At 45.4% G+C, this 13,623-nt stretch overlaps 1 protein-coding gene across 2 annotated transcripts in view; it reads left to right on the top strand.

Moving 5' to 3' along the window:
- FLVCR2 (FLVCR choline and putative heme transporter 2) overlaps positions 1–13,623 on the top strand; it is a 53,143-nt gene that overhangs the window by 18,989 nt on the left and 20,531 nt on the right. For both annotated transcript variants that reach the window (XM_059373705.1, XM_059373706.1), the window contains exons 2-3: positions 8,605–8,746; positions 11,490–11,630. In XM_059373705.1, the coding sequence (XP_059229688.1) occupies positions 8,605–8,746; positions 11,490–11,630 (283 nt within the window). The remainder of the gene's footprint in view (positions 1–8,604; positions 8,747–11,489; positions 11,631–13,623) is intronic.

The raw sequence follows: 13,623 nt of genomic DNA, 5'->3' as shown, positions 1-13,623 counted from the left end.
ATGCTCAATTTTAAAATAAGGATTAAAAGATTGCGCTTGTATGTGTGTATGTGGCTTAGTAGTGCTGTGGTGACTTGGGCATGTGAGCTCCACGTATCAGCGGCTATTAGTTCTTTCCCTGAGAAGCAGGCCGTCCTAATTTCTCTAACTGCTGCTTCCTGCATTTCCCTAACCTCTTTTCCCCTAAAGGACTGAAGAAACCCAACAGTGTCCAGGTGGTAGAAGCCCTCAGCACAGTTGTAGATTTGAGGACAGACCCTGTGAATGGGGAGGGAGCCCTAAGGACGTCTTGGGTTGACTAGCTGTGACCACCGTGACCTTGCTTCCTCAGTTCTTAGAGACCTCCGCTTAGCCTTCTAAATGCATAAACCCCCCTTGGTGAGTGATTTCCTCCTAAATCAATGGGATTGTTTTTGTTCCTGAAGGTCTGCTCCCTCCTTAATCCTGAGTTGGTCTTTTCAAAAGAAGCCAAAGGCTTGGATTTGGGAATTTCAAAAATACAGTCATATGAGCGGGCTTTGCAGGCACATTATTGCTTACCATGGCATTTCCTAGGAGCTGCCCAGCATTCCTAGGTGGCCAGAGGCTCATTTCTATAATTCAGCTGCTGGTGGTCAGCTTTCATGTTTCAATGTCCCGGCACCCACCCCATTCTTTTTGTTTTTTGTTTTTTTTTCCCTCGGGCATCCGCAGACTCAGTGCCAGGATGCCCCTTCTGCACCTCCCCCATTGGTCCAAAGATGGCTTTCCTGCCCAGTGTCTTTCCTCTGGCCTAGTACCTTACATTTGGGACCCTGGAGCCCCTGTTTGCATCATTTTACCCAGACGTAGGTGTAAAAACAGATGTTTAAGCGACATACTGGAATGTGCTAATGTGTGTTTCCATAGAAGCATTTTTGCCATGTTTAAATGCCCACACCAGCACATACCGGGGATGGCCAATGAGTGTTGACGTCACTCCTGAGTTGCACCTAATACCCCACGTGTATGTGGTCCCAGGAGACAAAGCGTCAGTGGCACCGTGCTGTTCATGCCGAAGACGCCCGTGTCGAGCCACGCAGCCCCAGAAGTGTGTGGGCATAATTAGGTATGGGATGGAAATCAGGCTTACCGCATTTTTAGCACGTTTTGGTGTCCATAAATTCTTCATGGACTCAAATGACCTTTTGTGTAGTAACATTTCCTGACATTGGTCTGTGTAGTTGAAATTTTTTTTTTTTTAAGATTTTATTTATTTATTTGACAGAGACAGAGACAGAGACAGAGAACAAGCAGGGGGAGCAGCAGAGGGAGAGGGAGAAGTGGGCTGTCTGCTGAGCAGGGAACCCAACACAGGGCTCGATCCAGGATGCCGGGAGCATGTCCTGAGCCGAAGGCAGGTGCTTAACCGACTAAACCACTTAGGCGCCCCTGTGTAGTTTAACTTTTCCTCAACTGTGGTACTCTGTGAACCTTAGCTTCGGGTTAATTTTTAGAGTGTAAGACCATTGCCAGTGAACATAGAGATGTGTAGGTTCGCACGTGTATCTCGTCACTCATGATATAAAAATACCCTCCTGGGGGCGGCGTTGGACCGTGTGCTTTAAGATTGTTCACGTGGGTTGATGGGCTTTAAGAGTGTGAAAATCTAGATTGAACCCCAATGTATCTTTCACATGGCTCTGATTTTAAAAGGGCCTTCAATCATGTTTTTGCTTTGTTTGGCTTGGCTTGGCTTGGTTTGGTTTTAAATAGCAAACTTTCTCTGAGAATTTGGTCTGCATTTCAATTTCCGGCAACGTCTTTCCCCAGGTCCAGGCTCGTGGCTAATCTGGAAGGGGAGTGAGGTGTTCCTGACATGCCAGTGAGCTGAAGCCTCTTCATTCAACACCCGTTTATTGAGCGAGCCCCTGCTCTGTTTACCAGGCACCAGACTAGAGTCAGAAAAATGGCAGAAGACCAAGGGATTAGAGGAGTTCAGGGCAAGGAGATCTCTCCTCGCTAGTATAATCAAAGAAAACCCAGTAAAGGAGCTGATGTTGAGATGGGCTCTGAAACATTAAAAGAGGGAGCCCTTTCCAAGCGGGGAAGCTGCTTGCATAAAGGTAGAAACTAGACCACGAAGAGACTGGAATCGTGACTCGTCCAAGTCCAATCTGGCTGGAGTACCAGGGACACAGCAGGAAGTGGGCGGAGAAGGGCCTGGAAAGACAGTTGAAAGTAGGTGAAGAAAGCCAAGAACAGCAGTCTGAGGGGTTTGGACTTCCTTCCTCCCTCTGAAAGGCCTGATTCCTTGGAGGGACCCCCCCCCCCCCACCGCTGACAGGGGCTTGGTGGCCAGCCCTGCGCTGAGGAACGTGTGCCTGAGTGTGTGGCACAGGGCGGTAGAGGAGAGCCCATGGTTACCCACTCAGAGAGGGCTCCAGGGAGGGCTTGGGAGGCTCGGGGACAGAGTGTATGTCAGAGCACAGGGTCAGGGGTGACTGAGAGAATGGAGAAAGAGCCACGAGAGGGAAGGAGTTGGAGAGGGAAGACAAGGAGAACCAGGGAGGGCAGTTTGACGGTCCTAAACAGACCATGACTTCAAGGCCTGGTAGCTTCTCATGGCCGCCATTACTGTGAGAGGGCGTGAGGGGAGAGCCGTGGCTGTAGCCACCCCTTGGTGTGAAGCTTCCTGCTGCGCAGTCCACTCAAAGGAGCTCATGTAGACCCCAGAATAACTGCGAGAGCTAGACAGTATAACTAGATAATGGTATCTTCCTTTTGTGCATTACAAAGCAGGCACAAGGAGGTAAATCCACTTCCCACAGTCAGACATGTAATAATAGGTAGAGCTGGGATTTGAACTCTGATCTCTCTGATCCCAGAGCCTGAGTCCCTAACCACTATATTAGAGTGATGATGTCTTCCAGGACTGTTGAGATTGAAAGGAGGAAAGGTGAGGGTTTCTTTGTTTGTTTGTTTGTTTGTTTTTTAAAGATCTTATTTATTTGAGAGAGAGAGAAAGAGCATGAGAGGGGGAAGGTCAGAGGGAGAAGCACACCCCGCGTGGAGCAGGAATCCCAATGCGGGACTCAACCCTGGGACTCCGGGATCATGACCTTAGCTGAAGGTAGTTGCTTAACCAATAAGCCACCCAGGCAACCTGAGGGGTTTGTTTTTAAATATATGCAACATAGGTGTGAATTCTTTGAGGATTAAGTGAACCCATTAGGTTAAAAGCAGACCATGTTTGAAGTAAGACAAAGACTTGTTTTTGTTCTAAAGGGCTCTGTAGCAGGGAAAGCTGCCCACCAAGTTAGGGGACATTTTTTATCCACGACACCAGGATGTCAGCTCCTGGGAGCCCTGAAATCCCAGAGACATGCCTGGCCCTGACCTGGTGACTGTGCCCAGGGGAAAAGAATGAGGCAATGTCCCAGAAATGGCCCAACCCTGGTACGGAGTGGGGTCATCTCTGTCTGGATGGCAGGTATGCCCTGGGGGAGGAGTGAGCAGAAGAGGGGGTTGGGTGAGTGAGAACTTGTTTGCTGAGGCGGTTGCCTTCTATCAAGAAGAGCAGTGTCCACCTTACCAATGGCCCAGGGACAGGAGGATGAGGTGCATAGCAGCCTAGCAAAGGATTCAGATGGGGACTAGTGGTCTGTCCCTGGATTATTAGGACCAAAGACCTCATCATGGTGTTGGCACAGAGCTCCCTGCCTTTCGTGGAAGGCCCAGGGTCCTCGTTTGATGGCTTGGGTATCTTCATGGCCACACGACATGTAGGAGGACAGCTGTGTGCCACGATTTTGACTCAATGGTGACTCCAGGCTTTGCTGAATGTCCCATTATGGTCAGCGATGGGGATAGTGGTCCTGTGGATCTTAGAGCCAACATAGCACATGCTTTGTCCCGTGCAAAGAGATTAAATTTGGAAATCTTAGCCTCTTAGAGGCAGCCTCTAATCTTAGCCTCTTAGAGGCAGCCTGGTTTTCCGGGTTTTGCTCTGCCAAATGCAGAGTAAGCAAGAATGACAAGGAGTGCTTTACACAAAGTATGGCTTTTTCCTGTTCCCCAGTCCCCTCAGGTGGCACTGGTGTGGTTTTTGACTGTGACCTTTGCTTTGGAAGTACTCCTGACCACTGATGCTGCAACAGCATTTAGACATCACCCTTGGGTTTGCAGAGAGGGCAAATAGAAAACAGGGTGTGAGCACTGAGTACCCCAGCCTGCCTTTTCATGCTTTTGTTAAATGCCCTCTTTGGGGTGAAGTTAACCACAGGGATGAGTCTCGCGGGCTCCAGATTCAGAATGGCTGTGTGTTCAAACTTAAGCTCTCCCGCTTCCCGCTGTGTGACCTGGGGCAAGTCACTTTTCTGTACCTCCCTTTCATCGACTATAAAACTGGGACAGCGGGACACCCACATCTCTCTTTCTGGGGTGGTTTCAAGGATTGAGATCCTCCACTCCGTGCATTTTATGATCAGTATCACATGCTGGGCTCTAGAGATCAGTGGAAGCCCTGCCCTCCTGGTACTTACAGTCTGGTTGGGGAGACGGATGGCAATTGAATAATCACACAAGTATAAAACTACCTGGGTGGGGCCTGACCTCAAATGAGACACTAGAGAAAGCTTCCCTGACCAAGTGCGGCTTGAGCTCAGGCCTGAAGGATGTCTGCATTGACTCGGTGAACTGGAGGAGGGAGGGTATTCTAGTCTGGTCAGAGGAAGCTGGTGCAAAATCCCTGTGGGTGCTTGGACATGAAGGTGCTTTGGACATTTTTTTAAAGAAGATTTTATGTATTTGTTAGAGAGAGCATGCATATGAGCAGGAGCAGACTTCCTCTTGAGCAGGACATGGCACCCAGACACCCTACTTTGGATGTTTGAAAGATGGAGAGGAGGCCAGCGTGGCAGGGTTTCAGGGAGCAGAGAGTTGGCCGGCAGATGACCCCCAGTGCAGAACTTCGTGGGTATGCTTAGGTTTTTACTTAATTTAAAAGCAAGGGGAAGTCACTGCAAGGTTTTAGGTAGAGGAAGAACATAATCCAATCATATTTTGCCAATATCACTGGCTGCAGAGTGGAAAATGTCTGCGAGCAGAGCCACGTGGAAGCTGTTAGGACACCCATGACCAAACTGTCACCCAAGCTCCCTTGATGGGTGACAAGGATTGCCTACATATGAACCTACAGGTACTCAGGATGAATCCCAGACCTGCAGGATCACAGTGGGGTCAAGGTTGGTGGCCTTTTCAGGCAGTGTGGGCAATCTTGCTATTGGTGCTGTAGAAATGACGAGAACCTAATTCCCCTTGAAAAGCAATTTTTTTAAAAAAGATTTTATTTATTTATTTGACAGAGATCACAAGGAGAGAGGCAGGCAGGGAGAGAGGGAAGCAGGCTCCCCACAGAGCAGAGAGCCCGACGCGGGGCTGGATCCCAGGACCCTGAGATCACGACCTGAGCGGAAGGCAGAGGCTTAACCCACTGAGCCACCCAGGCGCACCTGAAAAGCAATTTTTAAAGCATAAGTTCCTGTAGAGACAAGACTGGATGGTTTGACTGTGTATTGTGTTTTTTGCCCACAACTAATAATTTGTTGAGGATGGTAAAACTAGGACAAGCGCTAGGACATAAACCAATCAAACCAGTTAGCAATTATTTTTAATCATTTTCATTCATGGCCCGGGTCTTGTTTTTGTAAGTGCAGGAAAGGTGCCGGCACACCCTCTTGGGGCATCATTCTCCCATCTCTTTGAGTTAATCTTGTACTGACTTGGGCTGCAGGTCTCTGATTTTTACCCTTGAGGTGTCCTAGAAAATTCATGACAGAACTTGAATGGGTGAGAACCTAGGCTTCCATGTTGACTAGTGTCATACCAACTTTTCACAGGAGATGGTAAGTGAGCTCAGGTTCTGGAGTCAGAACTGGTATAGGAGGGCCAGTTCTTCTGCTAGCTGTCCATGTGACCTTAGGCAGGGTGTGGACCATCAGTGTTTCTCATTTTTGTCTTTATTGTAAAATTTCTTGGGTTAAATGAAAAAGATAAATGCTGTTAGATACAGAGTACATAGTAGATGCTCAAGAAATAGCCAGCCATCCTACCTTCTCCCTACCTCCTCCCCTGTAAACCTTTTTATATTCCCCTTACCCCTCTGAATCCAATGTGGTGTGTAGAAAGAACAGGGACCCTCATGGGCAGACCTGTGTGATACTGCCAGCTTTGCGTAGAGAAGATTTTTCCACCAGTGTTCATCCATCCATCTGTCTAGCTAGCCAACATGACTGAGCACCTGCCAGGGAACAGACTGAGGAATTGGGAGCTGAGCAGAGCCTGTAAACTCTCACTGAACACAGATCTCAAAAAGAAGGAACAAATACGTCTTGAAAAAAACAGAAGAGGCAGCAGTCCAATCCGGATGTTTTTGTTTTCCACACTGACCACGAAAGTACCTCCAAAGTCAATTTCCTTCTGAAGAAAGTGTACCTTGTGGCAGTATTGCTCTCTGGCTGGGTCAGCATGGGTCCCTACAGCTGACTGCCTCGGCCTGCTGTCTGGAGAAGGCTTCCATGTGGAATAGCACTCATTCAGGCCTCGTGTATAGACAGAATGGAGTGTGGTCTCTGAGGAATCAGAGTCTGCTCTGGTGTAGAACAGGCTGGGAGGGCTTCTTTCTCAAGGCAGAAGATTACTGAGTATTAGGTTTTCCTGTATCAAGGTCCTTTGGGGAATGAAAGAATCATAGAGACTTGGATGATATCCCATATCTGTCCTCATTCTTTTTTTTAAATTTAATTTAATTTTTTCAGTGTTCCAAGATTCATTGTTTATGCACCACACCCAGTGCTCCATGCAATACATGACCTCCTTAACACCTAGGGACATTTTGGGGTTCGGTTGAACGCGTAGATCTCCAACACCGAAGTAGTAGGAGACCAGATAGAACCTGAAGGGAGTCCTGTTTTCCAGCTGTGCCCGTTGTATTTGTCCCTTTGTCTTTGGCTGGTTTACACCCCTTAAATTATTGGAGATCAACCCTTAAGCTAGACTTAACTCTGGCAAATCGTTGTGACCAAGGATCAGAGAAGACTCCAAGGACATGAAATATCTTCTCTTCTGGAGAATTCGGCTCACTTGACCCTTTCTCAGGACTCTTAGCGCTGGTGAGACCTGTCAGGCCCAGTGGGGGAGGCCCTGGGGGGAGAAGCTAAAAGATCTGTTTTCTTATCTCAAATCTGCTAGAACTCCTATGACCCTGTGTGACTCACCTCCTAGAGCTTACCTTCAATTGACTTCCACTTGACCCTGTATTAATCAGGCTGTACTAGACAATGACAAAGGAACTTTCAAAACAATAGCATCCTATGATTTCAACCCACAATAACCCCCTTTGTGTTGTTCTTTTGTATCTTTGTTTTAAAGTCCCTGCCCCCACTAGATTATAAAGTTACTTGAAAGCGAGAATTGTGCCATATCCATCACGGTACCTTGGTAAAATATCTAGCAGAGTACTTTTCACACAGTAGATGGCTTAAAGATCTGTTTGATTTATTGATTATATATTGGCAAATTTGGAAGAACCCTATCCCGAGCCTATCGATGATGACTTTTGCCACTGTTCCAGAGCTGAGAACCACCATCCTGAGTGGTTGTAACTGACAGGCTGGAAAAGCAATCAAGGTGGTCAACAGACAGGTGTAACAGACGTTGTTATAGGGTGGCATGAAACTAACTCGCCTTCTACCTGCAGTTCCTTTCAAGTGCAGTAAAGAAAAGTGGGACCTTAAAAGATTAACTCGTCTTCCTTCACTTTGGGAATTTGAGGCTTGCCTGAGTTCTCAGGCTGTTTTCTGATTTCTGCCTTGGTATGTATGTGTGGCAGAAGGACTTTCGGGAGTTACGTCACAGTAAGCCATCACCGAATCTAGGCATTTGGGAACTTGGTAATGCCCGAGTCATGTTATCTATCAGATCCTGGGAATTTGAACTGTGAGGCAGGAATGAGATGTTTTAATTCGTGGGTGTGTGCGCATGCATGTTTATAGCCAGTTTTCATGCCCCCATGTCCTGTGTGTGTATCTTTATGTGGTGACATGTGACTTCACACTGTAGATGATTTGTAAATTATGAGTTATTTACACAATGAACTTATTTTTTCACATGTGTGAGTGGGGTAGCAATTTTAGGCTTTCATCTCCTACTGAATGCAAGTTCTTGGGGTTATAGGGTATAGAATTGAATTTTTCTGTCAGCCAGTCTCAAAGCTCCAGGTTAATGGATTCAGTGAGATGAAAAATTCAGTGGGAAAAAAAAAATCAATGTTTTACTCTACTATAGAGTACATTGTTCATTAGTCTGCAGATAGAGAAGAGCCAGCCTGCCTTGAGAACCCCAACTCTAATGTTTTCCAATAGGTATCGATAGGGTGATCAGGGGTAAGTTTCAATCAATAAAAAGTTGAGTTGTCAATGAAATGAAAGATCTCTCTGGTGTTTTGAGAGGGGGGACCAATCCCTGTTGGGGTTTTAAGGAGGCCTGGAAGTTAGGGTTTGTGCTTCTTATCAGGAGTCTCTTTAAGTTTATGCTGTCATCTCTTGGCTGTTGGAAACTGTGATTGATTGTCTCTGTCTTCTATAGCTTGGAATTGCAATTGGGTTCTTGGTCCCTCCTGTTTTGGTACCCAACATCGAAGACCGGGACAAGCTTGCCTACCACATCAGCATCATGTTTTACATAATAGCAGGCGTGGCTACTCTGCTTTTCATCCTTGTCATCATCGGTAAGGTCATTAGTAGACTGATGGGGGGCCATGAGGCAGGGAGGTTCTGCTGACTTGGGTGGGGACCTTGTGAACATGACCTTAGAATACCACGGACATTTACGGAAAGTAGATGCCAGGCTGCTAGTTGAGGTCTTCAAATGTCTTAGCCAATAGAGTGCTAGCTGTTCTTGTGTACTTTGTTAGCTGCTCAGTAAGGATTTAATTGTAATCAACCGGTTCCCCAATAAAACCTCACCAGAGTTAACGGGCAGGCTATTGATCCCTGTGATGAAACCCCCTGAGTGCTTATGATATATATCACAGGCACTGTGCTAAACATGCCTGATCTCTTTGAATCTTGAGGGAAATTCCCATCACCAATCCCATCAATCCCCTCTTTCCCACAAAGAGGAAAATGAGACTTAAGGGGAGTTAAGTAAATTATTCAACATTAGATGGGTAGTAAGTGGCAGAGATCACCTAACCCTGTGTAACTCCATACTCTAAATTTCTGGAACGAAACTAAAACAGAATTGACCCACAAACACTAATATTCTTGTAGATTCATCTGAGAATACGTGGGGACCACATTTTTTGAGGCTTTTTTGTTTTTTAAACTATAACAGGAATACATGTTGGTTATGGAACAATCTGAACAATACGAAAAAGCATAAAGAAAAGAATAGCCAAGGTGCCTGGCTGGCTCAATTGGTAGAGCATGCGACTCTTGATTGAGCTCAGGGGCGTGAGTTCAAGCCCCATGTTGGGGGTAGGGGTTACTTCAATAAATAAATAAAATAAATAATTAAAATAAAAAGAAATAACCATTAACTTAGACGGTACCAGTTAATCCCCACCACCAACCTCAGACAACCACTATTAATTTTATGTGCATGTACATTTGATCGTTGAGATATTGATTACTATATTTATATATCCTCTTTTATCATCTGAATGGTATTACATGTGTTGTGATAAATTCAGAAACAGCATAGTAGAGGCTTTTTAATTTTCAGTTAGTCATTCGCCTTTAAAGGTTAACCAACCAGCTTTCTTCCTAACATTCCGTCTCACGTGGTAAATAAAGGTCTCATTCTTCCCTGCCATCCCCACCTCCTGTTTTATGATCATGCACCCTGTTCCACTGTTCTCACTGAGTCACTCTCTCCCCTTGGGTTCCAAGATGAGAAAGTCTGATGGCCTTTCAAAGCTGTCAGGATATGTTGGGTGGAGGACTTGCTGTTTCTGGGAAGGGGAGAAGCTACGGGAGTGTGGATGGCCTCAGGAAAGAACAGTTCATCCAGGGTCCCTCTTACTCAACCAGACCTTAAGTTTCAACTTATAACATGCCCAGCTTCAAATGCCTGCACTCGTAGCGGATGACCATGTGGTTCTTTGCATTTGAAATTCCAAAGGTAAGACATTTGTATGTTTTGACATTGTATTATCAAGCCAGAGAGTGGCTAATTGAGTAAAGAACTGAAAAATCTGATCTGAATTCTGGTTTGTAGTTTCTCCAGGACCTTGGAGAAATGGAAGAGAGATAGCCTCTTGCCTTGGTTTCTTTCCCCTCATGCAAAGGGAGGTGAATGGACAAGACAGTGGATGAATGGTTTCCAACACCAGGAAGTAATCCAGGAGTATTTCTGGAGAAGGAAGAAGCAGGGCTCTGAAGTTAGGGCTGGAAGGTTTTCTGCGGTGGGGGGGAGGAAGGGCTTTGATCTTCAAGAGAGTAAACCTCACGTCCAGAGCTTCCTCTAACTAGAGACAGTCTATTGACCTTTCAGGAGCATTCTCATGGCGTGTGGAGAAGCTACATGGAGCTTGCCTGGACCCAACTTGGGGGGGAAGCAATTTAACCAAACAAATGGTTATACTTGTCTGCCCCCAGAACCTGAACAGCGATCAGTGCCATCAAATTTTTGTACCAGCTGTGCTGGAAATCAAATACAAAATGAATGGTTTTCGTGCTATCTCTCCCCAGTCCTTCCTACCCCTTCTGCAGGGGTATGCGTTAATTCTCTTGTCTCTTCACAAGGCAGACATTAGAGTGAGAATGTGACAAACTAGGAATTGACTTGAGGTTTTTTCCAACAGAAGAAGATCTTTTCACTTATTCAGGGAATATTCCTTGGCTGCCATGTGCCAGGCTCTCTGCTAAGCAGGGGCGACACGGTCCCTTCCCCTTTGGGAGGAGCTTTGGTGCTAAGCCATTCCCTGGGCTCACTAACCCCAAACTTTCCCACTTTCTCTCTCTCCATGTACTACTACTATGTTATTTTCAGTGTGCTGTGATATGTTATTTGCTGATTGATTATGGGACTCCTTGACCCTTGAATGCTGCGTGGGAGGCCCAGGGAGTGCAGCCATCCAGAGGCCATGAAGAAAAAGCCACAGGTGGTGATAAACCGCTTCAAGAAAGAGGGACTGATGGATTTAATTGAAGAATTCATATTTCCTTTTTGAGTCTTTTTAAAAAAATGATTTTATTTATTTATTTGACAGAGAGACAGTGAGAGAGAACATGAGAGAGGAGAAGGTCAGAGGGAGAAGCAGACTCCCCATGGAGCAGGGAGCCTGATGCAGGACTCCATCCCAGGACTCTGGGATCATGACCTGAGCCAAAGGCAGTCGCCCAACCAGCTGAGCCACCCAGGCGCCCTCCTTTCTGAGTCTTAACCTTTTTTCTTGTCCACGTGTTAGCTCTGCAGGGGTGGGGCCATGGAGATTTACAGTGATATCTCTGTTTCTTTCCTTTCAGTATTCAAGGAGAAGCCTAAACACCCCCCCAGCAGGGCACAATCTCTGAGCTATGCCTTGGCGTCCCCTGATGCATCGTACTTAAGTTCCATTGTCCGGGTCTTCAAAAACCTCAACTTTGTGCTGCTTATCATCACCTATGGTAATGTGCACGTGTGTCCAAGAGTGTGTTTAAATTGGTAAAGTAAAACCTGATGTGTCTGTGTGTCTTTCTCTTTCCAAATCCCTAGTGTGTATATAGAGCTATTGCTCAGGGCCAACCCAGAAGAGTCAGTTGTGCCTCAGGGCCTTTGCATGTTCTGTGAAGTTCACTTAGAAAAGCATTCCCTCCCAAATCAAGTTGTCTTGACAAATGCCTGCTGATCCTTCAGGTCTTACCTAAGTATCACTGCTATAAAGGTGACCTTTACCTGTTTTATTACGCTGTTCCTGGTGCATCTTAACACTTACATTTAAAAAGAAAATTCCAGGTCTCTTTTCCCCCTAGACTATGAACGTTCCAAGGGTAGGGATTTATGGCTTTTCATCTTTATAGTTCCTTAGCAGTGGCCAGCCTGGATTGGACACTCTAACAGTTATTTAGTGAATGAATGAATGAATGAATGAATGCATATATGAGTCTTGCCACATAAACCGGTCCCAACCAATCCTCTATCATTTTGTAACACTAACTCCTTTTTTTACCTGAATACAAGACAGCATCCCTCTTTTAGTTCCCTTTTTTGCTTTTGGTAAGATACAGTTGAATATGCATTAAAATTCTTTAAAAGATTTTATTTTATTTATTTTAGAGAGGGGGAGAGAGAGAGAGAGAAAGAGAGAGAAAGTACATGAGTAGGGAGAAGAGCAGAGGGAGAGGGAGAGGGGAGCAAAACTCCCAGCTGAATGGCGAGCCCAACATGGAGCTTGATCCCATGACCCCCAGGTCATGACCTAAGCTGAAACTAAGAGTCAGACACTCAACCAGCTGAGACACCCAGGTACCCTTACTAGTTAGTTTCTTAAAAATCAAGAGTCAACAGTTGTGTAACATGCTTAGTAACCATTAGAAGGAAAGAAACAAGGTTGGTTTGACATAATTTATGCTTAGTGAAACTCCAGTTGGCTTTAACCTTGTTTTTTTTTTTTTTATAACAATAACATTTGCTATGTGCCAAGACTTCCCATGTATGATTTTATTTATTTAACTCTCATCATGCCCATGTGAGGTCGGTACCATAGTTTTCCCTATTTAACAGAGGAGAAAACTTAAGCTCAAGACAGGCTAAGTAACTAGCTCAAGAAGACACAGCTTTGCATTGGCAGAGGCAGAATTCAAATATAGGTTTATCTAACTCCAGAGCCTACACAATTAATGCCTATACCCCTTTTTGAATTATGCCAGAGTTTCATGTTAGGCTTATTATCATGCTCTTTATCTAAATTAGAGTATTTATCTGCGGAGGCACGAAAAGGTAGTATCACACACAGGAGAGTGGCATGCCTATTTTTTAGGCACTCAGAAAAATAAGTGATCTCTTACCTGGAAAAGTGTTGGATGAACAGATTAGTCTTCAAGGTCTCAGGTCTCCATTTCTCATTCTTTCCAGCTTTTCCGTTCTGAGAATGTCTCTGCCTTCACCCATAATATACAGACAGACTTTCCAATACTTAAGATGTCCAATTAAAGAAGTTATGTGAGTTGTCCATAAGTAGGAAGCACTCATGTGTAGATGGGACCAATCACTTAGTGGGGATATTTGGAGTATATCAGGCCATATAGATGGATAGTAAAGCCACATGACCTTTGGGATCCCTTTCAGATTCAGGATTGCATGGCTCCAAGAACTTTTACTTTTCCTTGAGTTAAATATCTCAAGTGCATTGACTTTTGAACACCATAAATCTTTTTTTTAAATTTTTTATTTTTTATAAACATATATTTTTATCCCCAGAGGTACAGGTCTGTGAATCGCCAGGTTTATACACTTCACAGCACTCACCAAAGCACATACCCTCCCCAATGTCCATAACCCCACCCCCCTTCTCCCAACCCCTCTCCCCCCAGCAACCCTCAGTTTGTTTTGTGAGATTAAGAGTCACTTATGTTTTTGTCTCCCTCCCAATCCCATCTTGTTTCATTGATTCTTCTCCTA

The sequence above is a fragment of the Mustela nigripes genome, chromosome 13, assembly GCF_022355385.1.
Source record: "Mustela nigripes isolate SB6536 chromosome 13, MUSNIG.SB6536, whole genome shotgun sequence".
NCBI lineage: Eukaryota > Metazoa > Chordata > Mammalia > Carnivora > Mustelidae > Mustela > Mustela nigripes.
Note: the sequence above shows the minus strand (reverse complement) of the source record. Positions and strands in the feature narration are given on the sequence as shown.